This window comes from Anguilla rostrata, chromosome 1 (genome assembly GCF_018555375.3).
Source record: "Anguilla rostrata isolate EN2019 chromosome 1, ASM1855537v3, whole genome shotgun sequence".
Taxonomy (NCBI): domain Eukaryota; kingdom Metazoa; phylum Chordata; class Actinopteri; order Anguilliformes; family Anguillidae; genus Anguilla; species Anguilla rostrata.
Window position 1 is genome coordinate 42,976,247 of NC_057933.1, and position 24,872 is coordinate 43,001,118.

At 38.2% G+C, this 24,872-nt stretch overlaps 1 protein-coding gene and 1 long non-coding RNA gene across 3 annotated transcripts in view; one reads left to right on the forward strand and one right to left on the reverse strand.

Moving 5' to 3' along the window:
• slc6a3 (solute carrier family 6 member 3) overlaps positions 1-24,872 on the forward strand; it is a 37,644-nt gene that overhangs the window by 9,238 nt on the left and 3,534 nt on the right. The window contains exons 5-14 of one of the 2 annotated variants that reach the window (XM_064337974.1): positions 5,782-6,001; positions 8,401-8,539; positions 9,213-9,347; positions 10,201-10,304; positions 11,067-11,191; positions 12,405-12,517; positions 12,889-13,017; positions 16,802-16,901; positions 19,744-19,844; positions 20,226-20,376. In XM_064337974.1, coding sequence (XP_064194044.1) covers positions 5,782-6,001; positions 8,401-8,539; positions 9,213-9,347; positions 10,201-10,304; positions 11,067-11,191; positions 12,405-12,517; positions 12,889-13,017; positions 16,802-16,901; positions 19,744-19,844; positions 20,226-20,240 — 1,181 coding nt within the window. In that variant the 3' untranslated portion in view covers positions 20,241-20,376. Of the gene's footprint in view, positions 1-5,781; positions 6,002-8,400; positions 8,540-9,212; positions 9,348-10,200; positions 10,305-11,066; positions 11,192-12,404; positions 12,518-12,888; positions 13,018-16,801; positions 16,902-19,743; positions 19,845-20,225; positions 20,377-23,785; positions 23,954-24,872 lie in introns of those variants that run through there. The other variant, XM_064337971.1, reaches the window with a different exon arrangement.
• Positions 8,445-15,428, reverse strand: LOC135256115 (uncharacterized). Its single transcript, XR_010330388.1, has 3 exons — positions 15,282-15,428; positions 9,312-9,369; positions 8,445-8,580 (listed from the first exon to the last, which is right to left on the reverse strand). It is a non-coding gene; the product is annotated as an uncharacterized LOC135256115 (long non-coding RNA).

The window sequence follows — 24,872 nt, forward strand, 5'->3', positions numbered from 1 at the left end:
TTAACGCTAGAATGGCTGTGGTTTTGGGTACACTGGAAGGCAAAACTTTGCATTTAAAACAAAATGTTTTTAATGAAATTCTATAATGCCATTATACACCAATACGATTTATAACAAATAATGAAAACACTGATACATTCTTGCTGAGAACAGCATAATAAATTAGTAAAAAGAGAAGATTAAAGGTTTATAGAGAGAGAATAAGTGCAGATTTTACTCAATTTCATCCATATGTTGAAGCAGCAGCAATTATACTTGTACATCCATTCACATTAATGGTAAAGTGGTGCATGCTCTCTCTCAAAAGGGCACAGTACTTTCAAATCAACAAAGTTTGTTTGAATTGTAGGCCTTGGCCAAATAAAATTACAGTTGACTCTGTTAGCAATATAATATATATATAATGATTTTATGATAAATCACCATGAATTACTACATTATATCTCTCACAAATATTCACAAATAATCACTAAGCTCTTGATTATAGCAGTGGTTCCGAGCCAATGTCCTGGAAGGCCCCTGTGTATGCTGGTTTTCATTCCAACAACTGCAATCCCAGAATTTTAACAAGCTGCAATTTTTTCTTAATTAGGTGCTTTTCATGTTGAACCATTATTTACCCTCTTAAGCCACTATATCAGAAATAGGTATACATTTCATGAAGAATAAAAGTTCCGTATTCACATTGTACTTATTCTGCTATATTGAAAACAATTACATAAAAAGAGGTAAGAAAATTATTTAACTGATCAAATTAAAGACTGAGGACAATCAATAATTGGTGTCTTGACACACACTAAAACTATTGGTAGATAATGAAAAATTAATAGATGAATAGACAAATGAAAATTCATGATGAAAAATGATGAAAGAACAATTCACCAGCCCAATTAGGAGCCCACAGTACTGATTCACTTAAGACTTTAATTTGTGATCTGTTTTCATGCAATTGTTTGCAATATAGCATAGGACCGAGGTTGGGAACCACTGGATTACAGCTTTATTCCACACATTGTCATCAAAATGGCTTTGTCTAATAGGTTTGATGTCATCACACACTGTCATGAAACATAGTTTTTCACAAAAATAGCTTTTACATGGTTTCGATGGACTTCACACCCCCAAGTGAAAACATCCCAGTGCAGCCTGGCTCAGACGGTTGGGTGAGATTGGAAACATTTGTTGTTTAATTTCTTCTCACCATTTTTACTAAAGCTTTAGCAATAGCAGTTTTTTTTAAGTCACATATTTAGGAACCCTCATGAATGGGGAAATGCATAGTTATAGAACATTTTTGAAATTTGATACATTCAAATACCAAAACAAAATGTGCTGTGACCACTCTAGTGTTAAAGATCCCATGACACTTTTCAAAAGAGTAAGGGCCCTCGTTTCACAGACATGGTGCAACTGTAAGATGCTTCCATTAATTGATGATGTTATATATACGAAGGCATGTCAACTCAGTTCTGGTCATTTTGTGATCGAAGGTGCAGTTTCAGAAGCACTTTGTTTAAGAAAAAATGAACTGTGGCCCACACATAAGGGGAAAAAGTTTTCAGGGGCTCTGTCACTGGATAGGGCTAGTGGACAGCAGTATTGGTAAGGCATGTGTAAATTAATACATTAATATATGTGCATTTACTTGCTTAGATTTTTAGTGGAAGCAAGAAATATTCCATTTTTTTGACAAAATGAGCAATTCCACTGACACGTATGTGTGTTTCCATTACTGTACCCATCAACATAGTCATGGGAGTGTTAGGCCCCATCTCCTACCATGTCCTTTCTGACAAAAACTGGTTGTCAACATCCAGAATTTAATCACCCTCTATATCTGACTGGCTACATAATCCCTTGTATTCTCTATCCCAAGGTCCAATTTTTTAGAAGGGCCAGTGTGGGTGCAGGTTTTTACACAGCACTATGACACCTCATTCAAATAATGAAGTAATGTTTTTTTTTTTTTTTCCATCAGGACCTTAATAAGTAGAATCAGGTGCTTTAGTGCTGGGCTAAAACAGAAACCTGCACCTAAACCAGCCTTTTTTGGATAAGAATAGACACCCCTGCTCTACCCACATTAGTTCCCCAGGTTGCCACGACAAATGAAAACTGAGTTCCCAGTTGATCGGGATAAATATCTGATAAAATACATATAAATCAATGGTGTAGATGCCTTCCTACTCTTTGCGTGTGTGTGTGTTTGTATTAGATTGTTGTCATTCTTGTATTGTGTAGCATGTTCAATTCTGGCCTATGTCAGTGTTGATTGAGGCTGGGGGCTTCACTGGGCTAATGCATAAGTGGCTATAGTATCACCCAGGGAAGGTAGCCTAGGTAACCCCTCTCTTAGTTTCTAGTTGCTTAGTGCCTTCTTGTGATGTCACTTGGGCCATACTTTAATCCTGTTTGGTAGCTTCGGAGCCTTAGCTGGCAGCTCTGTGAGTTAAAAAGAAGTACTGAGCTGACTTATCAATCTAATAACCAAAGAAGTAAACAGACATTTCAGTGATCAAACACACCCACTATGCTGATTTGTAATGTGAAATTTTATTTACTACTCCAAACTTTTGTATTATACACCATTCTCAATTAAAGTCTTACAGTACCTACTTATTTACATCCAATCTCCAATAATATCAATGGCTCAGTTCCGTTCACTATTCAGGCTACTACAAGCTTTTTTTTTTCATTCAGGCATAAACAGATAAACAATTCAATGCATCTTAAGTCTTATAGTTTGGGGATTATTATTATTATTATTATTATTATTGCAGTGGCCACTTTATTAAGTACACCCACTCATTAAACCAAATAGCTTGCTCCTCCAAACAGGGAATCATGTGTCTGCAACTCAATATAAAAAGCAAACAGACATGGTGAAAAAAACAACCATTAGAATGGGTGATCTAAGCGACTTTGACCTTGCTATGATTGTTGGTACCAGATGTGGTGGTTCCAACATCTCAGAAGCTGAACTCCTGGGATTTTCACGCACTATAGTTTCTATTGTTTACAGAGAATGGTGCAATAAACAAAAAACATCAAATGAACAGCAGTTCAAATCAAGTAGTCAAGTCAAGTAGAACTTTATTGGTCCCCAGAGGGGCAATTGGTTGTGCAGCAGTGAAAGCAGTACCACTGTAGATTGGTGAAAGCACCTTGCTAATCAGGGAGGTCAGAGGAGAATGGGGAGACTTGTTTGAGCTAACAGAAAGACCATACATGCTCACATAACAGCTGGTTGAAGGGAATCACTGAATACACAAGTTAAACCTTGAAGCATTTATGGTGTAATGGTGTGACCATATACATCCCTTTATGGTCACAGTATACCCTTTTTCAAATGGATACTTCCAGGAGGATAAAGTGCCATGGTGCAAAGCATGTATCATATCTCAATCCAATGGAGCACTTCTGGAATGAGGTTGAACGTAAGGTTAGCACCATAAGGTTCGCACAGAACTGCGTGATGCTATCGAGCTGGCAAGGACCAAAAACTGAAAGGATTGTTTCCAGCACTTTGTTAAATCCATGCCGCAAAGAATTCGGGCTGTTCTGGAGGCAAAAGGGGGCCTACCCAGAACTTGATTGTTACCCCTAATAAAGTGGCCACTGAGTGTATATTATTATATTCCTATGTTCATCTGCAGAAAGATTAGATGAACAAACTTGCATTAGGCTTGTTGTTTAATTAAAAAAAACTGCAGCAATATTTTCAATGCAGCTCCATATAAATTGAATGTATTCAAAATAATTCAAATTTCAATCACAAAGGTTTGTACTCAGCCTTGTAAAAATGTTGCTTGTCCTTAGCTTTGAATGACACATTTATGAATTCATTTTCATTGTACTGTCAACAAATGCTTTGTTTTACTACTAAAGCTATGTACATTTTTGGAAAACCATATTTTCTGAATATGGGCTTAATCACAAAACCAACTTTTGTTTTCTTTTTTTTAAACTTGCCTTGGAACATTTATTATGTGTATTGTTTTAGTGAACTGTTTCTGTACCTTAGTTTTTACAACACAGAACAAACAAAAATGTGTATCCTTTTCATTTGAAATATCTAAACTTAATCATGAACCAAGAGCAAAGCATCCGTTTTGCTTGCTTCCATTTACGGCAATATCTCTGTCATTCCATCTCTTCGATCTGCCTTTCTGCTGTCTTCACAGCACTGTCGGACATTGAGAAAGCTCACTGAGACAGTGACAATTTTGATGGTTTAATCACAAGCTTGGCTTCAGATTGCCTGTCACTCTTCAAGAGGATTACAGTAATTATGTTGATAAACATGTTTGTTTCCTTGAGACCAATGGCATGAATGGACCAAGGACCACACATGTGGTGCTAATTGACCTCAGTACAAATATCAGTTCAGGTTTAAAATACTTTCTTTGGGGAATTAGATGCATCTGTAGTTATATTATGATTAATGTGAAAGGGCTGGAACAAAGGCAAATTTGATTTCACTAATGATTTTGGCAGTACAGAATAATTTTGAATGTAGGCTTGGCCTAGTACTGAAAAAAATTGCAATTTGTATGGTTTCAGAATATCAATGCAGCTGAATATAAAACTAAAAATAAAAAGAGAGCTTCAGGGTTTTTTTTGGCACCCACTTTCACATGTTATTCATATAATCAACAGCAGACTACACCTCTAAAATATTAGATTGATTTTAACATATAGAATTACCAGCATCACTCCATAGAGGTCAGGTTGTAAATATGGTGACCTAATGTTTTTTCTGATATGGACCCATTTACAATGTAGCTTGGAGCTTGTGGTTTGTGGGTGGAAGAAGAAAAATGTTGTTGAATAACATTTGTATTCACCAGAAGCTGGACTTTTTTTTTTTTTTTTTGATGGCTGGCAATGCAGTGTATTGTTTAGTGGTGTAATTCGTAGTGGTGGAGTTGTTTTGTAAACTAATTTGTATCACTTATAATGGATTACTTAAATTGACCCATTTGGGTTGAACAGACGTGTCAGTTTCGCAATATGCTTATTTAATGTAATTTTATTTTGTGAAAGGTAGACATTTTCTTTTAAACATTACATGACACAGAAACGCTCAAATGTTCAGGTTTTCAGCATCTAGTTAAATATCTATCAATATAAACAAACACTGGAATAAAGTCTACATTACCTTTTTAAAAACATGGATCACCTTTCTCTAATCTTACTTTTATGATAAAATGCAGTAAAAAGCCATGTGTACACTAATGAGCACTAAGAAAGTAAATTTCACTAAACAACCAAGCAGATTGTGAAACAGACATACTTTTCCTTTTAGCCTGAAAGGTACTATGCCACCCTTGGGAATGACAATGGGTTGTCAGATTTACCTGGAGGAGACAATGGCGCAATGTCTAGGTAGCTAGCAAGCTAGCGTCTTCCACTGTCTTACTGGTACACTGTACTGGAGCATTCTGGCTTACTTTCACTCCTGTTTAGCAGAAACAGTTATCATAATTGCAGGTTAATCTCCATAATGTAGATGTATATGTGTTTCCATTTACACTGTATATCTCACTGTCATCAGTGCCCATTGGAAATAAGGCAAATTATTTGCTCTAGGAAATGTGGAATGCATACCTGGGAAATTATTGGAAGTATTGGGGGGTGGGGGGGGCGGACCATACCAACATGTAAAGCTGTTGTAGTTTCAATGAAACAAAGTTTCTCAGGTCTCTCCCAAACCTACCCACCAGTGAACCCCATTGCAAAGACTCTTCATTTAAAGTTATCTGTGTTTCTTTCTGATAGGCGTGGGGTTTACAGTGATCCTCATATCCCTCTACGTTGGGTTCTACTACAACGTTATCATTGCATGGGCTCTCTTCTACCTGTTCTCTTCCTTCACTGGAGAGCTGCCCTGGGTCCACTGCAACAACAGCTGGAACAGTCCCAACTGCTCTGAGCTGTGGGCTGTCAACACCACTTTGAACCACACCCACAAATTCACCCCAGCAGCTGAATACTTTGAGTGAGTTTTTGCATTGCATTACATTACATTCCAATCACTTAGAAGATGGTTTTATCCAGAGCAGCATACAAAAGTGGAGAATCAGTCTAACTCTTATAAATACAAAGATTCACTATAACCTGGAAGGGACTGAGGCCCATTAATGACACATAAGTCTAAGGTAAACCTAACACATAACAATGTATATCATAACTAAAGCATGTACCATGTATAGATAACCTTTACACAACAATAACTGTAACATTATAAAAAAGGAAATCCAAGTAAAGAAACGGCAGGTGATTACAGCCTGATGATCTTTTGACTGTATAATGCAGCTGTCCCTTTAGCTGCCTGATAGACTTGATTTGAATTTGATACAATCTAATATATGTATCCAGTGATGGGAGATTGAGAGGGGCTTGACATGGGTGAGTCTGGGGAGCATTCTGGATGAGCTGCACTGGGGTTAACGGCAAAGCTAGGGAGGCCAGCAAGGAGGGAATTGCAGTAGTCCAGATAGGAGTGTCTGGAGATCATAGGAGATCAGAGCTGAGTTGAGTAGAAATTGCAGATGGAGCAGATTCTCCAAATGTTTTCCATGAAGAATCTGCATGCAGGACAGTTTGTTAAAGAATAGTACAGTGAGAATCCTGGCAGATAACAAGGGTGACCCTGTGGTGCCATTCAGGGTAAAGGATGCTTGCAGCAGGGAGCTGGAATGCTGAAAAGTAAGAGTGTGAATTTTAGCCAAGTTTAACTTGAGTAGATGTCATTCAACTTGAAATGGCTTGTAGGCAATCTGAGATGTGTGCCAAGACCAATCTATTGGAAGGTTGGGCGAGAGACATCTTCATGTGTCATCAGCATAGGAATGCTAAGCAGGCCATGAAAGAATATGGCAGATCCAAAAGATGTGGTTTAGACAAAAGATGAGCGGTCCAAGGACTGAGGTCTGGGGGACACCTGGTTCATGAGGTCTTAAAACTGGAAGGAGGAACAGTCCAAGTGAGAAGCAAACCAGTTAAGAGCTGTTCCACAAATCCTCAAGGTAGTCAGGGAAGATAGCAGGAATTGTTAGTCAACCATGTCAAATGCTGCAGCGGGGTCATGGCGGATAAGAACAGAGGGGAGAGAAGCTGCCCTCGCAACGTTGAGCTCCTCATTGACTGCAAGGAGGGATGTTTCTGTTGAATGGTACCCCTGAAGCCAGACTAACAAGAGTCTAGAAGGTTGTTCTGTGATATAAAATACAAGTTGTTGAAAACAGCACATTCAAGAGTTTTGTAGAGAAAGAGAAGAAGACAGACAGGACAGTAGTTCTGGATGAGAATTTAGCATTTTGTTGATACTTGATAACAGCTGAAGTTTAAGGTAGTTTCCTGCCATTAAATTTTCTTTTGGAGTAATATGTAGAACATATAGAATGCATGGTTTATACCAGGTTGTTGATGGTACCAGATGTATACCATGTGAAAAATGGTGGCTAACTCCCAATGCACAGGAATGATGTTCAGATGGGAAATGTGGTGCTGCAGGAAAAAGTTCACTTTGCAGGATAAGAAATATACCAGTTAGAGAAAAAAGAAAACAATCTGCTGTTCTATTAGTTTTAATAAATCATTTTGTTGGACTAAAATGTTTGTCATTAGGTTAAAAAAATTCATAATAATGTAGTCTTTCATAGGGTTTGCTTTCCATATGGAATAAATAACAGGCTAAATTGCAATTAAATCAGTTTTTTTTTGTCCTCAATTAAGATTGTTAGTTTTCTTTTAATGAACCAGGGAATGCCCATGTTTATGCATTGTGATGGTTGCAACTGCAACATATGTATGCTAAGGATTAAAAAACATATTTTCAAAAGGATAACTAACCTCCCTTTAGCTCAAGCTCCTCTTTGACTAATGACATGAAGGTGTGCTTATGAGACAGTCAAAGCCACTTAAGCATATCAGTTTTGATGAATAATCAAAACTGACATTAAAAACAGGTATCCAGAATTAGCATTGCTTATTTTTCAAATGAATAAACAGAACATTCCTGGCATATTTTACAGTGATACTGCATTACAATAGGGATAAACTAGAGGATTTTAATTTTGAATGATCATTGCAATTACCGTAACATACCTCTGTTGAATGCACATGTTTATTAGTGGTAAACACTGTGCCAGTTCTGAGTTCATATCAAATAACTTGTTTAAAGTGAATCGATTGGCAAAACATGGCCCCACTTCACTTTTACTTACTGCATCAAACTCAAGGGTACAACAGTACTGTCAAACCCAAAAGGGTGCCTTCTCTTACCATTACCCCAACACTGCATCTTACTTGCTTTTCTATGAGAAGATCCTCATCATCATTTATCTTCAAAATCATCACCATCATCATGAAATATAATCTCACTGGGATTCACAGACGAGGAGTGCTCCACCTTCAGGACAGTGAGGGTATTGATGATCTGGGACTGCCACGCTGGCAGCTTACTTCCTGTCTGGCAGTGGTCATTGTGGTGCTGTACTTCAGCCTCTGGAAGGGGGTCAAGACCTCAGGAAAGGTATTTCCTTTGTCCTCCAACTTTGACCCTCTGTTTTGGAACTGCCAAATTCAGTAAATTTATCTCAATTTTCATTTTAATTTAAAAAAAGCAATTGTATTTTGTATGAAACTTGCTTTGATAAATCAATTTGAAAATGTTAAATGTAAGCAAATTTAATTACATTAATTTCTTAAATCATACTTTTTTGCTCCATCTTAAATTTTACAGAGCAATATTATAAATGCTACAATATACAAAATAGTTTTTTTATTTTAAAACTCAAGTTGGTATGAGTCTGGAAAAATCAACTTTTTAATGGCCATAATCATTGTATTAAACATAGTCATTATGATTGGCTCATAACAAATGGCATACGGTTATGAAGCATGCAATAACATATAAACAAGCTGGTTATAATATTTCTGTAAATTTATGACAACAGGTATAGCACTAAAGGAAATATGACTTAAGGCAATATAAAAATGAATGCTACGTAATAGGCCCTGAATATTGCATGATGCTGTGTTGGACTGTACAGGTTAGATTGTACTCAGACCTCAGCTGTGCGTTTGTGTGTGTGTGTGTGTGTGTTTGCCTGTGTGCACGTGTGTGTCCATGCCTGTGTGCGTGCATGTGCACCTGCATTTCTGTGGGTATGCCTGTGCATGTCTTGCTGCATGTCTCACTGCAGGTTGTGTGGATCACTGCTACCATGCCCTACGTGGTCCTGACCGTGCTGCTCATTCGTGGTGTCACCCTTCCGGGGGCCATGGATGGCATTAAAGCTTACCTCAGCGTTGATTTCCTGAGACTGTGCGAGCCCAAGGTAAGCCAAGCCACTTTCACCCCTGAGGGTAAAATCACAAAAGGCAAGTAAATGCCTGATAAGCAGCATTTCAGGCACATTAAGGCCTAATCTTTACCTGATTTCCAGATTTAAAAAAAGAAGGAAAAAAAAAGAAAAAAATGTCCCAAACATTATGGAGCTCAGTGCATAATATATGCACACACACACACACACTCATGTAATCTTTTAATACAGATACTGAAGAACAACTATGCTGTGCCTGCTGTGAGTGTCTTGTGGGCACAGTGTACGGTTAAGTTATCATTCTAAATCTCAATGCCTTATCATATTACAGTTAAATCAGTTTGCAAATAAGTAAAAACCTTTCAGGAAAAGTGTCTGTTTAAGAATTTGGGGATATTTGAACACTCCATGCTTATTTGCTCAACATGAACCAGAAAAATTCAGCCACTGTACCACAGAAATGAAAAGAAAAAATCAAAACCCTGACAAAGATCTCAGTTGGAGACAAGTGAGTTCACTTGCCATGTGTCAACTATTTTGTCAACTTTTTTACTTTTGATTTTTTATTGTAGGAGCTTACATTGTTTCCATTAAATCCTTTTCGCCAGCTGCTGAAGTTGTACAAATATCTCATTTGCCTTAAGAAAGACAAGGGAACATGCAATTTCCCCTGAGCACATATGACTAAGGACTCAAAGCAGCAATTTGAGAATTAGATTAGACACATGCAAGCAGCAGCAATTTGCAAAATTACCCTGTATTCAGAAGTGTCTTTCATCTTTGTGTTGAATGAGTTTCCTGCAATTATCTCTAATAACAGCCTTTTTCCTCCGTCTTTTGTGCCGATCCCCGGGCGTTTGTTTTGTAGGTCTGGATAGACGCTGCCACTCAGATCTGTTTCTCTTTGGGAGTTGGGTTTGGTGTGCTAATAGCGTTTTCAAGCTATAACAAATTCAGCAACAACTGCTATAGGTAAGGCAGAGCACTGTGTTGAGACCCTAATCGGGCAGTTGTCACATGCGCTGTTGAATTACAATACCTTTGAAGCTTCCCACAGGCACTGTTTTTGTCACTGAGCTGGCCTGCTGATAACATGTCAAGCCCGGTGTAGCAAAAGACTTTCCCTAAGCATATTGACACAGTGTGGTCAGTCGAGTTTAAAATGTCTGCAGGGTAATTAGGCCATCATGTCATGCCAGTACACAATAGGTCTCTCCTTGTATTCATACTACACTCATGTTCTGGACTAATGGCAGGTAGATCAGATAAGCTCATGAACTGCGGCTGTAAAATTCTGCATTATTCCAACCTGGTTTGGACCTAACCATGCACCACTGTGGTCGCTAATGTCAAACTATCACTAGTACCACAGCTTTTGTGATACCTGTTGATGGTTGATATGGCTGACCAGTAAAGTTCTGCGGTGTCAATTTTGTCAAAACCTACTTCCACTTCATTTTCCTCTGAGTAGGTACAAATTTTCAGTTGGAATTTCTGCAAAAAAATAACAACCTGGTCTCATGGCCTTCAAAAGAATAATGTCTTACCATAGTGGTGTGAAGGGCACAAAGCAAGGCCATTTGTAATTAAAGGCTGCTTGTAATGACAAAAGCATTGCCAAGAGACAGCTTGGGAAGGCTACATCAGACATAGAATTTGGACACAGTGAGTGCTAATATTAGCTGGCTGGGTGCTCATATTAGTTTCTGACACAGCGTTGTTTCAATTTTTCAGGGACGCCATCATCACCAGCTCCATCAATTCCCTTACAAGCTTCTTTTCTGGATTTGTCATCTTTTCCTTTCTGGGAAACATGTCCCAGAAGCACAATGTGGCCTTAGATGAAGTTGCCACCAATGGTAAGTACCCACAGGATCTCAAAGCTCACAGAAATCGATTTTCTTTACATTGAAGGCTATTTTTCAGACCAATTACATCCTTCATTTGATTTTTACCCCAGAGAATAATGCCTTTGGAATATCAATCAATACGTAATGGCAGTTCTAAAGACCTGGCTCAAGCCTTCTGATATATTCTTTGGAAAATTCTCACCTCTCACTTGAGATGCTGGGTGTTGTCAATGATTGAAAATCAATTGAAAATAGCTGGGACAAAGAGTGATGCATATTCAGTCAATATGCAGTGAAGGCCCTGAGCTAAAAAATGAAGCAAAAACATTTAATACATGCTTCCACTACTTCATCTCTCTGAAAATTGTTTTGTTGTTATCCTTATACAATTCTTCAGGGCTCAGATGGAGAACTGTACACTCCAAATGCTAAGCTAAGTTGTAGATATAGACTTGTGTTGACATGGCCAGACACATGACCAGTGCATTCTAAGAACTGGTGACAGAAAAGATTTAAGATTAAAGAGCAAGGTAAGTTTCAGCTAAATGTATAATGTCATTATTATTTAATAAGTAAATAAGTTCAAAGGCAACCTGCACACATTGATGGTCATTTTGGCATAGTGAATGAACGTTTCAGAGATACGATGGGCTCTATTTTCCTGAATCAATGTCGCATGACGCATGGACACAGTCAATGGTGTGGCTCCTGGGCGCACTGGGTGCGGTTAGTGATTGTTGGTATCCTGTTTGTGGGATTTATATCAAAATCTAAGTGAAGGGCACAAATGGCAGACTAGCTTGACCCAAAAATTCAGGTGAGCTGCACTAAAATGCACTGCGCTATGCAATATCGCTTGACACACCCCCAGCAGTGGCTCCTCTTCCACTTTATGGGGGCCGGCCAAAAAATAGCACCGGTAGTGTCTCTCCATCACTCGAGTGAACAGTTCAGTGTTTGCATCAGTGACGTAACGTGAAACTGATTCCTGGTTTTTTTTATTTTTATAATTGTGCAAACTGGGTTCCAGATTAAATTGTAATGTGAGGAACTGAATGTTAGTGTGTGAATGTCAAAAAAAATGAAAGAGACTGTTAGTGAATGTAAAATGTTCAATGTGAAATGTTTAATTAGAAACATTGCAATTGCAGAAAGTGCTGGATCATACCAATTTAATTTTGGGTTTATTTATTTATTAATTGGTTTTTACATGTATACACAGGACCCGGACTTGTGTTCATCATATATCCAGAAGCTATTGCTACCCTACCTGGATCCTCTGTTTGGGCAGTCATCTTTTTCATTATGTTACTGACATTAGGCATTGACAGTGCTGTAAGTATGTAATCAACATTCATCTGATGCTTGCATAGGGTGTGGGGAGCTTGTCTGCAGATGGTGCAGATAAATAAATCTAAAGCCCAAATGATATTAATATTACAGGACATGCATATGTTCCATCTACCATATTAGTGTTGTGTTCTGTAAATTTTCTGTAGGGTTTAGTAGTATTGATAATAGCATGTGGTTGTGCACATGTTAGGCTATTACTAATTCAAAGTTAAGGTCACTGTTTAACTTGCTTAATTTGGTCAGTGTAGGCAGAAAAACCTTTGGTTCAACTATCAATGTCATGGAAATCTTGATTTCATGCATTATTTGCTAAAGGTGTGACTGTTTGTATTTTGGTTTTGTTTTTTTTATAGATGGGTGGGATGGAATCCGTGATTACAGGGCTGATGGATGAGTTCAAGTGTCTGCACAAGCATCGAGAACTTTTCACTCTCTTCATTGTTGTGTCCACCTTCCTTGTATCACTCATCTGCGTGACCAATGTAAGTAGACCATTCATAAATTCTGCAAAGTGGAGGTGGGAGGAGAAATAGCTGGTTGTAGTAATGTGCTTGGTGCTTGGTCTTCTAGCAATGCTGCGAAACATGGTGTTAGAAAGACTATCAATTTCTGTTTGACACACACTATTTAGATACACACACAGCATGTGTGCTGTTATCATCTGACAAAGCATGTGGCTATATAGCGTCTGTGAATGGCGCTCTAGGTTACCTAGCTAGCTAGCTAACTAACAAGCTAGCATGCTGATTAATCGCTACCTTGTCAAATATAATCCGCTTTCACAATTATGGCTAGCTAATCATGGTTAACATGACATGCTAGGGACATGTTTTGGGCATTATGGCAAGTGATACTTCTGGTGTCCTTGACACATTTCTGCAGTGAAGTTGAATATAAGTGAAAACAGTGGTGTCCAAATTGCTGAACATCATAACCTCTGTTCACTGAACCTCTTTGTGGATAAGGAAGACTTCAAAATTGTTATACTAAAATGTTTTAAAAAAGCTTTGGAATAACTGAAAAGGCCCTGTTTTTGTGCATGGCCCTAGCAGAAATGCGCCTGGCAGAAGCGCAATTCAGCTGTTGCAAAGAGATCATTTCTTGCCTGTGCTCAGTTTGATAATTTCATGGTCTGCAATGAATGCATTTGTGTCACAATGCATTGGCGGGCAAAAGGAATCGTGTCAATTAAAATTATATAGCTTTTGTCAAAGACTTCCTTGCATTTTCGCTGACTAAAACCACCTGTTATTGAAAATGCAGCCCCATTTTGTTAGTTTTGTGATGGTGTTTAGGCGTTAACACGTGTGAACAGTAAACTTATGGCCAACCATGAAATCTCACATCACACTAGAATATTTTTTGGAGGTCCGGCATTTCCAGGCTAATCGTAATCAAACCATTGCTACCTGCAATCAACTAAGTAAATCAAAGTATTTAAGCATGGGCACTTAAGAGTGGTCACTGAATGTACTTGACTGGGGGTAGGGAAGTAACCTTATCATCGCTACTCCCATCAAATCATGTAAGATACTGTTTTTTTCAGCCAATTAACGCATAAAGTCTCCATACTATTCGTGTCACTACCCAGTGTGGAAATATGGGTGTGTTTGGAATATCCATAACTGAACATGAATGTTGACGTGGCAGTCACTGCTCTGGTTAGCTGGCTAATAAGCTAGAAAAAATTGCAGGATAGCACCAAAAATAAACCTCACTTACTTTAAACTTTTATTTTAGTAGCATAATACGCGGACGCTTTCTGGTGCTCAACAGTGACGTGCATTCCAAGGAAAGCTGGGTGACGAAACACATCCCAGGATTATGATAAAATATTTTAAAGTGCTTACCAAAGGACTACTTAAAAATGACAATTCTAATGCTGCCCTCTTGACCTTTTTGCTTTAGCAACCCACTAAAGTCCATAAGTGCCATCTTTTGCCCCTGTTGACAAACTAGGAAAATACAGAACAAATGGAGTCCCATATTAGTTTGACAGAGAATGCAAGGTTTGCAGAATTAATCTCTGTATTTGTAGCAATGGTAACCATGTCAATGTGCAATAATCTATATTCATGCTTCCGACTGCTAGACAGACACCAACTACTATATCCAGTCTTGTCAGCCTGCTGTTTTTCGTCATCAGGTTGTTAACAATACCACCTCAATGAGTTAGCATCAAATAAATGCTAGTATTATGGATCAAGTTTGTTTTAATAATCATGCTCTTTTGATATCAGCGGCAGGCAGCTTAGCTAGCTTGCTAACCATCTATCAAATCAAGCAGCTAGCTTGCTTTCTTGCCTTGGCTGGCAGTCACTATTCAACTACGCCATAACAATGACTCAAGGACACCAGAAGTAGCAGTCTCCAGTATACACAAAACATATCCCAAGCATGTCATGTTGACCACAACATTGGATTATATTTGACAAGTAGAAATGCTAGATAGATAGTGAACTAGCTAGCTTGCCAGATGATTAGTGACTTCTGACATGTTACATAATTATAGCAGATGAACTCTGTATCAAAATAGTCTGTGCCAAACAGGAATTAATATAGTTCTTGTAACAGAGTTTTACAGCTTCACTGGAATACACTCAAAAAACCCAATCACTAAAGCCAGACATTTCTCCTTCGCCGTCCAGTGGATATCAGTCACCAAGGAGAGGGGCTAACTGGAATATCTTTTTAAAAAATATTCAGATTTCATTAAATATTTATTTTACAAAACAAGAGGTCTTACATCTTAGATACAAATGTCCAATCTGGCAACCAAATGCTTCAAAGAAAAAAGGAAAAGAGAAACCAAGCAAAAAAAACTGGCACGCCACACTGTGCATAGCCCACACTCCTCTCACTAGGCCTGGAAGCTAGGCCTCTTATAAACTCCATAATTAGGTAATGGGCCGCAGCTGATGTGATTACAATGAATCACAGCTGCGGCCATACCTGTCTGTGGGCAGCACACCAATTCCCTTCCTGGCATCACTATATATATATATATATATATATATATATATATGCACACACACACACAGAAGGTTGACAAATTAAAGGAAAAATCTGAATAAATGAGTGGACAAACATAACAATGATTCCATGCAGGTGTGCTGCATGATACAATTAAGCAATTAACATCCTATCATGCTTTGTACCATGTTTAAAAATGCTCAGCAGGTCCCGTTTACCTCAATTTTGGATCAAGGTGGCAAGAGGAACAGATCTAAGTGACTTTGAAAGAGGATTCATTATTGGGGCACGGCACGGAGCTTCAGTACCAAAGATTTCTGAGTTGGCCAGTGTTTCAATAGGAGCAGTGGCTGAAGGTGACCTGCATTTAGATCTATGAGAAAGTCATCAGTAAATTGGGTCAAAAAAAGTTATTCTGAATGATCAGCTTTATCCTTTGATGAAACATTTCTATCCAGGATGACAGTGCCCCCATCCAGAGGGCATGAAGTGCCACTGAATGGTTTGATGAGTATGGAAATGATGTGAATCACATGCCATGGCCTTTACAGTCACCAAATTTCAACCCAATTGAGTAATGTGATTGATTGATTTTTGACTGACATGTCTGACAGCGCTCTCCACCACCATCATCAAAACACCAAATGAGAGAATATCTTTTGGTAGAATGATGTTCCATCGCTCCAGTAGAGTTCTAGAGACTTGTAGAATCTATGCCAAGGTACGCTGAAGCTGTTCTGGCAGGCCGTAGTGGCCCAACATCTTATGAAGACACTATGTTGTTTTTTCCTTTAATTTGTCACCCGTAAAAAAAACATTCCAGGCATGTTGCTAACAACTTTACTGGTAACAACCCTTATAGTTATGATTTAATCATGAAACATATAGGATATGCATCAATTGGATTTCAGGTTCATGATTTTTTAACTGGATTAACAAACTTGTGTAAGAAGATTATTCCTGCAATGTTCTTTGTAAAAAAACAAGTTTACATGGAACAATTAACATCACATTCTAGAACCATTATAGGAAAATGATTTGCTGGGTGTCACGTACTGTTGGCTTTGCACAGATCTTTTTGGTTTGGTTTAGCGGAGAATGATCTGATATCACCACTCAATGTGAGGGGGAAAAATAATATTGAAATTCTGCAAGTTTAAGTTTTAGACAGAAGGAAAAGCAGGAACCGTCTGTGTCCCAGTGCAACCGGTTGTAACAGGTCCTCCCTGCCAGCGGTGACTCTGCGAATCGGCTGTGTGTCAGCTGTGTGCCAACCGTCTCATTTCTCCTCAGGGTGGAATTTACGTGTTCACTCTGCTGGACCACTATGTGGCCGGGACATCGATCCTGTTTGGAGTGCTTATTGAGATCATCGGCATTGCCTGGTTTTACGGTAAGACAATCCTCGGGCTCTTCATGTCCAGCAAATCCAATGTCTCATTAGCCCTTTGATGGGATATCAGGTGGGACAGGGCTACCCTGCTTCAGAGGCACCAGACGTAATTAAGGAGCTTCACAGAGCCATGACTGAAGAGCCTGTTCGGCTTTTTCTATTTTCCCACTCATTTCAGCTATGCATTAGCCCTGTGTTGAAGATCTGTGTGTGAATCTGCATCATTAGATTCATTTTAAATGAACTATATCAATGACAAATGCACCAATCCTCAAATTGCCCCTTCAGTTAATGATCTGATGATTTTTATATACACACTTCAACTCTGACTTGTGTGTCATCTTTATTATTTGTACGAGTGGAGTTGTTGGGATTGGTGTTTCTCTTGCAATAAAGTTTGCAGTAATTTGTTCTTAAAGGGATTTTTAAACGATTTATTCCATGGTATGTTCTGAGTTTTATATGTATGGTTTTATGTTTATATTCAAAATGTATTCTGAAATGTACTCAATCAGTTAAAAAAAATTAAAATTGGGCCTTTCTTTTCAAATGTGTTAAAGCTTAAAGGTCCCATATCTTAGAAACTGGAGTTTACCTAGTTTTGATTTGGCAGTGTGGCATTATACTTTAGTGCTGGTAATGTATGAATCCTGTCCTACTTCACATTTTTTGTTACTTTGCAAGAAAATAATCACCAGGCTAAACGATTCATTAAGAAATGGCTGCACTTTCTACTTAACAACTAGGTGAAAACAAGCAATAATTTTAAACTATGCAATTAGCATAAATCTCCCCTTGGTCAGCCTCTTCTAAGAACAATGTAACGCCCACCTTTTTGTGATTTAGCATGTATGACCACAGAGTATAATAATTAACAAACAAGGAACCGCGATTTCAAACATGACTAGCAAAACTGGCCATGGTAAATGTGCTGTATCAAGGCATTTTGAATCTTTCCAGCTACAAGTATAATCAGCTACAATTGTAAGAGATTTGACATAAATTCTCAATGATCTTTACAGATCTGTAACTAAATAGCTAGATATGCGATAGGTAAGCTATAATTTGCAATTGGATATAACAGGGTTCCTGGTCTTCCTCTGTGGCTCTAAATTTGAGATGCAACTCCAGCTCGATTATATATGTTGGACCGGTTGACTTGCAGATGCCAGTTTGTTTGATTTTCTGGAATGCGAGAGGGAGCAAGATATGGAACGGGCACTCGTGTCATTCCCAGCCAATTAACCAATCAGAGAGCATATGAAAAAAATGCCCTTTTCAGCTCAAAGAGTAATTAACTCACTGGATTTATGTTTATTAAAAAATGTCATGTTTCCCCTTAAAAACCTTATCACCATGTTTGGTAGACCTTCTGTAATAATATAAAATAGCAAAAAAATAGTGTCATAGGGGACCTTTAAGAGCATTTTCAAAGATATATATATGCCATTTCTTGATGTAAGTATTTCAGATAGTTCAAGCATTGTATGAACAATTCTGTGGATAGTTGTGCAATCGAAAAGCACATGTTACGAGACAGAATACAATATCATATGAAATGAGGAGTTATGGCACAGTGTGATTTTTAAATGAATAGGAAGGCAATTTTAAACCCACAACAGAAAAATCGATAGCGGGCAGCGCTAACGGGCTTCACCGTTTCTCGGGTCAGGGTTTTGCCATAGGCCTGTCGAGCACACAGGGATGCCCATTTGCACTGGCCATACAGCTCCACCTCGGGGCTCCCTCGACCTTTAGCAGACCTCAATCACTGCCGACAGAGAGTCGCGGCACATGCCCTCCTCTGGCTTGCAGTCGCACTGATTCTGCCTCTGCCTTTGACATGCGCCTTCAGGGCACTGGAGCACTGATAAAGGATATAACAAAGCAAGCCCAGTTCAAGGGAGTGTACTTGTGTTCACCCTGCAGAAGCAAGAACTATATGCCTTCAACAGACACACACCCACATGCAGATATGCTTAGGTCCAATCACATATTATTTAAACCAAGTTTAAAGGTATGGGGCTGGTCAATGTTAATTGTTCATCAGGAAATGATATATGGGTGATTACTAAACATTTGAAATTTTTATAAATCAATAATATTATAATCTGCCAGAATGCACTTTCAGAACCTTATACAATGGCTCAGATTTAAAAGCGATATGCTTTTAGAGTGTTTACTTGCTTACTTGGTTGGTATATCATAGCATAATACAAAGTCATTTAGGGCCAAGAATGGATTTACTCTCCAATGCTGAGACAAAGGCAAGGGTATGGAAGGAAATACTTGCACATGACACTGCTTGTATTAGCTGCTGTTTAAGAGGTTTATAAATCATGAAAATATTATGCGTAGCAGCTGCTTATAAATATAGGTACAATATTCTCAGTTTGATTATCCCATAACAAGGCTTAACAAACTCTGATCTCTTCCTCTTGTCAAGGTATCCTGCAAACTTTTATTCAGGTGGAGGCTGAAAATAGCACACTTACATGTTGACTTATTGACTATATATACACACATTGACATATCAATATGCACAGCACAACTGACAGGTTTCTGAGAAACTACAAGCTAACAGTATGCTGAGATTTATATTAACATACTGTATTATGGTTGGTTGATCTAAATGTCACTCAGTGACACACCACAGAGTAAACCCAGCCCATCAATCCTTAGCCATAATACTAATTAATCAATAATTGAATTATAAAATGAAATGCAGCCCTTGAAAATCACACTACGATATCACCTCATTTCTGATCCCACCAGACACAATGAGAGACTATGGAGCTATGTGCTTCTCTGTAAAACATTGCTGATGAATGTGTGGTTTCAGGGGTGGACCGATTCAGTGATGACATCCAGGAAATGATTGGGCACAGACCAGGGTTGTATTGGAGGATCTGTTGGAAGTTTGTGAGCCCATGTTTTCTTCTGGTAAGTTAAAACGATTAAAGAAAATTATCTTTAATTTACATTTTACATACTGAATTTACAATGATAGTAATTTATGAACATTTCTCATGTGCAGTACACATTTATTCTCAATTTAGTGAATTTAAATTTGCAACAGGTATTGAAGCCCTTTGATCACTAAACTACCTCAGCTTAGCTGCTTTCAGCTATTTATGGCATCTTTTTATGAGCGACAGCAATGTGGCAAGGTAGTTGTGGGAAATTCAATGGAAAAAGCCAAAAATTGTATTGTACAGTTGTATTGTAAGTGCAAATATCAGCACTACTCAACTCCCGTTCCTGCATGCTGGCCACAGTGTACAAAAAAGATACCCACTCTGTTAACTAAAAGTTTGCTTTCAGCACAACCTTCAATAAAGGCTACAAAACCTGATCTGCAAATTACTCATCTTTGTCATGAATATTCTCCCAGTGTACATGTATCCACAATTTTAAATAATGTTGAGAAAATGTGCACAATTTTGTGGTGCAAATAAAATGAATTTTATTATTAACCTAGAAGAACTGGCTATATCTGACCAATAATCTGTTTAAGAGGAAGTTTTCTGCCCAGTCGGTTTTCACCTCAGCAGCTGCCACTACTTCCTGAAGGAAGGTGGTAAAATAAATGGTGATATCAGGTGGTGTAGTACATGGTTGGAGCATTGCCGACACTGCGGCCAGCGGGACCTGGAGACAAGTAGGGCTTCTATACAAAATTGGGATGCCGACATCCCTCCACAAGCGGGCCACAGTGGACAGGGCTACAGAAATAGCAATTTGAGATCTTGTGTACCCTGGAGATTTGTTCAGTGCTTTGTAAACCTACAGGGGACCACCAATGACCATGGGACAGAGTTCAACAGCTAAATAACTAAATAACTGTGTTCTGTAGCAGTACATTGTTTTTCAATGATTTTCTGTTTCAACTATGCCTCAGGTGTTTCAAATCTTACTCGACTCTCATTATGGGTCCCTTGAATTCTTTTTTTAATAAGGTGCCCTACGCTTGACTTTATCAGTCTAACATTCATGTGACTGAACTCAATCTGAACTCAACTTTAATTGGACTGTTCATGGGACCACCTGATTTTATACTGCAGGATCTATTATCAGCACAGTGTAAAGCAACAGGAAACCCAAACAAAAGTTTTTAGTCTAGGTCATTTTGTCTGCTAAATGATATAATTTATCTAATGCACCGGCCTGGCCCCCTGGCATATGCAACATAGGTAGATACCTAGGGCACCATTTGTCAGACAGTTGGAAATTAAGGAAAAATGTTTTTTAAAAATACGTGCACTGCATTCATGACAGTAGTAAGTTAAGAAAATGAATGGATGGATGGCTAGATGCAGGACTGAGATTTACTTTATGTATCATTTTACAGATAACAGAGGACTTGTTTGTAAATGTAGTGCAATCAGTTACTCAATGCAGTTACCTTAATCTGAATACTTCCTGTTTCTTTGAAACCTCACAATACATTTAAAACAATCTTTAACTTCTTCATTATTTTGGGGGATTTTTGCCTTCAGTCTTGTCTTCACAAAATGAAAGGCATGTACAATTTCATTAAGGTCAGGTGAATGACTTGGCTGGTCAAGAACATTCATCTTTTTGGCCGTGAAAATCTTATTTGCTTTAGCGGTGTGTATGGGGTCAGCATAACACCACCTCCACCATGTTTCAAAGGTGAGGTGGAATGCTTTGGATCAGGCGGTTTTTTTTCTTTCCCCAAATTTGTCTCTTTCCATCACTTTGGCACCGGTTTGTGCTAATCTATCCATGAGTTTGTTCCAGAACTCTACAGTTTTCAATGTACTTTTTAGCAAACTCTAATGTACTTGAGCAAAGCAGACCTCTGCAGTTTGTTGTATACTATTAAACAAACTATGTTCTTAAGGCGTACCTGTGGTCTGCATCATGCTGCAAACCCTCTGAGGTCATGTTGGTGTAGCCTTCTCTTTAGTGTTTTAGCTCTATTTTCCGGCTGGTGCTTGTCATGTTGAGAGCTGTTGTATTGGTGAAGTGGTATTTTCGTCATAGATTTTCACACGTCTGAGCCATTTAAGCATTTTGCGACTCATTGTGTGCCAAAGTGGAAGGAGAGTGGCTGCTGGGGGTGTGTCAGTCAAGATAGAGAAGCGCACTGCAATTTTGGTGCAGCTCATTGCATTTTTTGTGTCCGCCTAGTCCGCGATGTGCCCTCACCACCTGCCTGCTCAGGCCTGGCCTATGATGTAAATCACAGCCCCGCGTATGGTGTATTGCGAATTTGTGGGCTTTCCCATGCAATGTGTGCATGATCATAGCACATATCAGTGTTTTTTGTGGATCATATGCTGTCCAATTTTACTTTGATATAAATCCAACAAGCAGGAAAAATGCATGCATTTATTTGCATTTATTGTTTATTGTCTTCTTTTAGAATTGCAATTCATGCATTTATTTCTGTTTGGTTCATGTACAATTTAAAGAAATGTAAATGTAGTCTGATGTTACAATCGTGAAGCATGTTATGACAGGACAATAATAACAGAGGTCTGGTTCAACTGTACAACATAATATAACTGCATAAATTATTAATATTCACAATATTTTCAGGACAATACACTGGTGGTTTATAAGAGTGAAATGTGCATGCAACACATCCACCTTTAATATATTCAGCCTAATCCAGCCCATTTTCTACCTGTGCCACGTGCTTTGAACATGTACTCCTCCCCTCTGGTCAGGAAAATACCAACATTCAGATGCCATGCCCATGACACATCAATGCCTATATCCTGGAGAGTGTTCTTGTTCTGTTTGAGAGTTGAAAATGTTTTTTTTTCTTTACAATTTAAAGTATTCTTTGGTTATCCACGACAGTGGTCTTCTGTGGCCTATCAGGTTGTTTGCTACTGTTGAGCTCACAAGTGCATTATTGCTTCTTTACAACGTACCAAACAATTTATTTTGACATGCCCAATATTTTGGCTATGTCTCTAGTTGATTTATTCTGATTTCTCCACCCACTGATGGCCTGCTTTAGTGGCATTGACATTTATTGTGTCTTCATTTTAGAGCCAACTGCAAATCCAAATGAAAATTTCATACCTAGAATCAACTTCAGGTCTGTGAGCCTTCTTGTGCATGAACTTATAATGCAAAGCTGGCCAAGAAGCAGCTGAGCTGTCAATTGTCCAATTGTGTTTGTTTCCCCAAAATGGGGGAATATGTATAAATATGTATAAAGGTCTGCAATTCACACATGGGTCACTTGATATGGATGTTAAAGCTGACGGTCTGAGTTTGAACGTCATATTCATTGTTTTTTTTGGGTTTTTTTTGTGTTTTTTTTTTCAAATCCAATGTGCTGGAGTACAGAACCAAAACAACAAAAATTGTGTCACAAAAATACTTATGGGCTGCACTGTATATGTTTTTTAGAAAAATGAAAAGTTTATTTGGGGATATTTTTCTGTTCTGAAAATTGTTTTGAATTTAAATATAATCCTGAGAGTAATCAACAGATTTTTAACAAGATTACCTGTAATTTGCTAAACTCTGCTCCATTATTTTGTATTTCAAAGATAACTTGTCAGAATGAACTGGTGCAAACACAGATTTTTTAAAGAGAAAAAATTGATTATCTAATTGCCCATAATGATGCACCCTCACCACTGAAATGTAATATAATCTATAAATTACCAACTCCAATATAAACCAGCCTCTTTCACAACTGCATAACAATTCTATGGAAATGGAATTTTGACTCCCCCTGTGCTTGCACCATTCTGTAACTTTATGAATAACCACAGTGTTTCTGTTGCTGTAAATAGAGACCTTGGAATGTTTAATTAAGCCAGTATCACAGCCTGAGGATATTGTGATTAAATTTGTTTTTTTTTTCTTCCTCCCATTTTCATTTGCCTTAGTTTATGCTGGGCGTCAGCTTTGCAACATCTAACCCCCCTGGTTATGATACGTATGTATTTCCAATGTGGGCCAACATACTTGGCTGGTGTTTAGCCCTATCATCCATGACAATGGTTCCCCTCTATGCCCTATACAAGCTCTGCACCCTACGCGGAAGCTTTTGTGATGTAAGTATGAGTTTATCCTCTTTCAGTATATATTTTCATGTGTGTGTGTGTGTGTATTTATCTATCTATCTATCTATCTATATATATATATATATATAGTAAATGCATATTTATATATAGTAAAATATTGCCTGTAGGGGGTGCTTTTTGCAAAATACAAATTTGCATAGGCTCTATAAAGCCAAATTGTGAAAATGAAAGGAATTTTTAGAAAGCTTCCCTCCAACAGTCCTGAGAAGCACATCTTGCTCAGCCCAAGATTCTTAAAGATAATCACATAGATATTCATAAACTGTGGAAAAAATATTTGACCACACCTCCTTTAAATCCACCTTCAGTTCATATTTTGGACAGCCTGGCCTTTTACCTCTGTCATCCATGCAGCTTCCCTCCTGGAAATTCACACTGAGGTTCGGTGATAACAGGCTCTAAAAGACCACCACCACCCCCCCCCCCCCCCCCACACACACACACACACACGCAAATAGAACTCCAGTGTGCAGTTCCTGAGCCTTGAAATAAAGCTAGATTATGTTTTATGCAAGTATGATGGTCTTGAAAATTATTTCATTCTTAATTTCTTCATTGAATTAAAAACAAAATTGCCCTTTCTGAGGTAAAACAGTGACCTATGTATTACATCAAAAGAACAATATAGAAATTGATATATTAATTAGGCCATGACATTTCATAAAACACTTCAACATAAGGGTATAATTTCATACCTAAACATGTAATAATTTTTAATCTACAGTCATCTGTACGCTACAGTATGCAGTCTTTTGGTGCATGGGGATGAGGTGACTAGCTTTTGTACTAGCTTCTCATGGTAAACTGGTGCATCAAACATAACACATGTCTGAGCCAACTATGAATGTTTACATTACACTACATTAGGTGAAATGCTCGCATTAGAGAA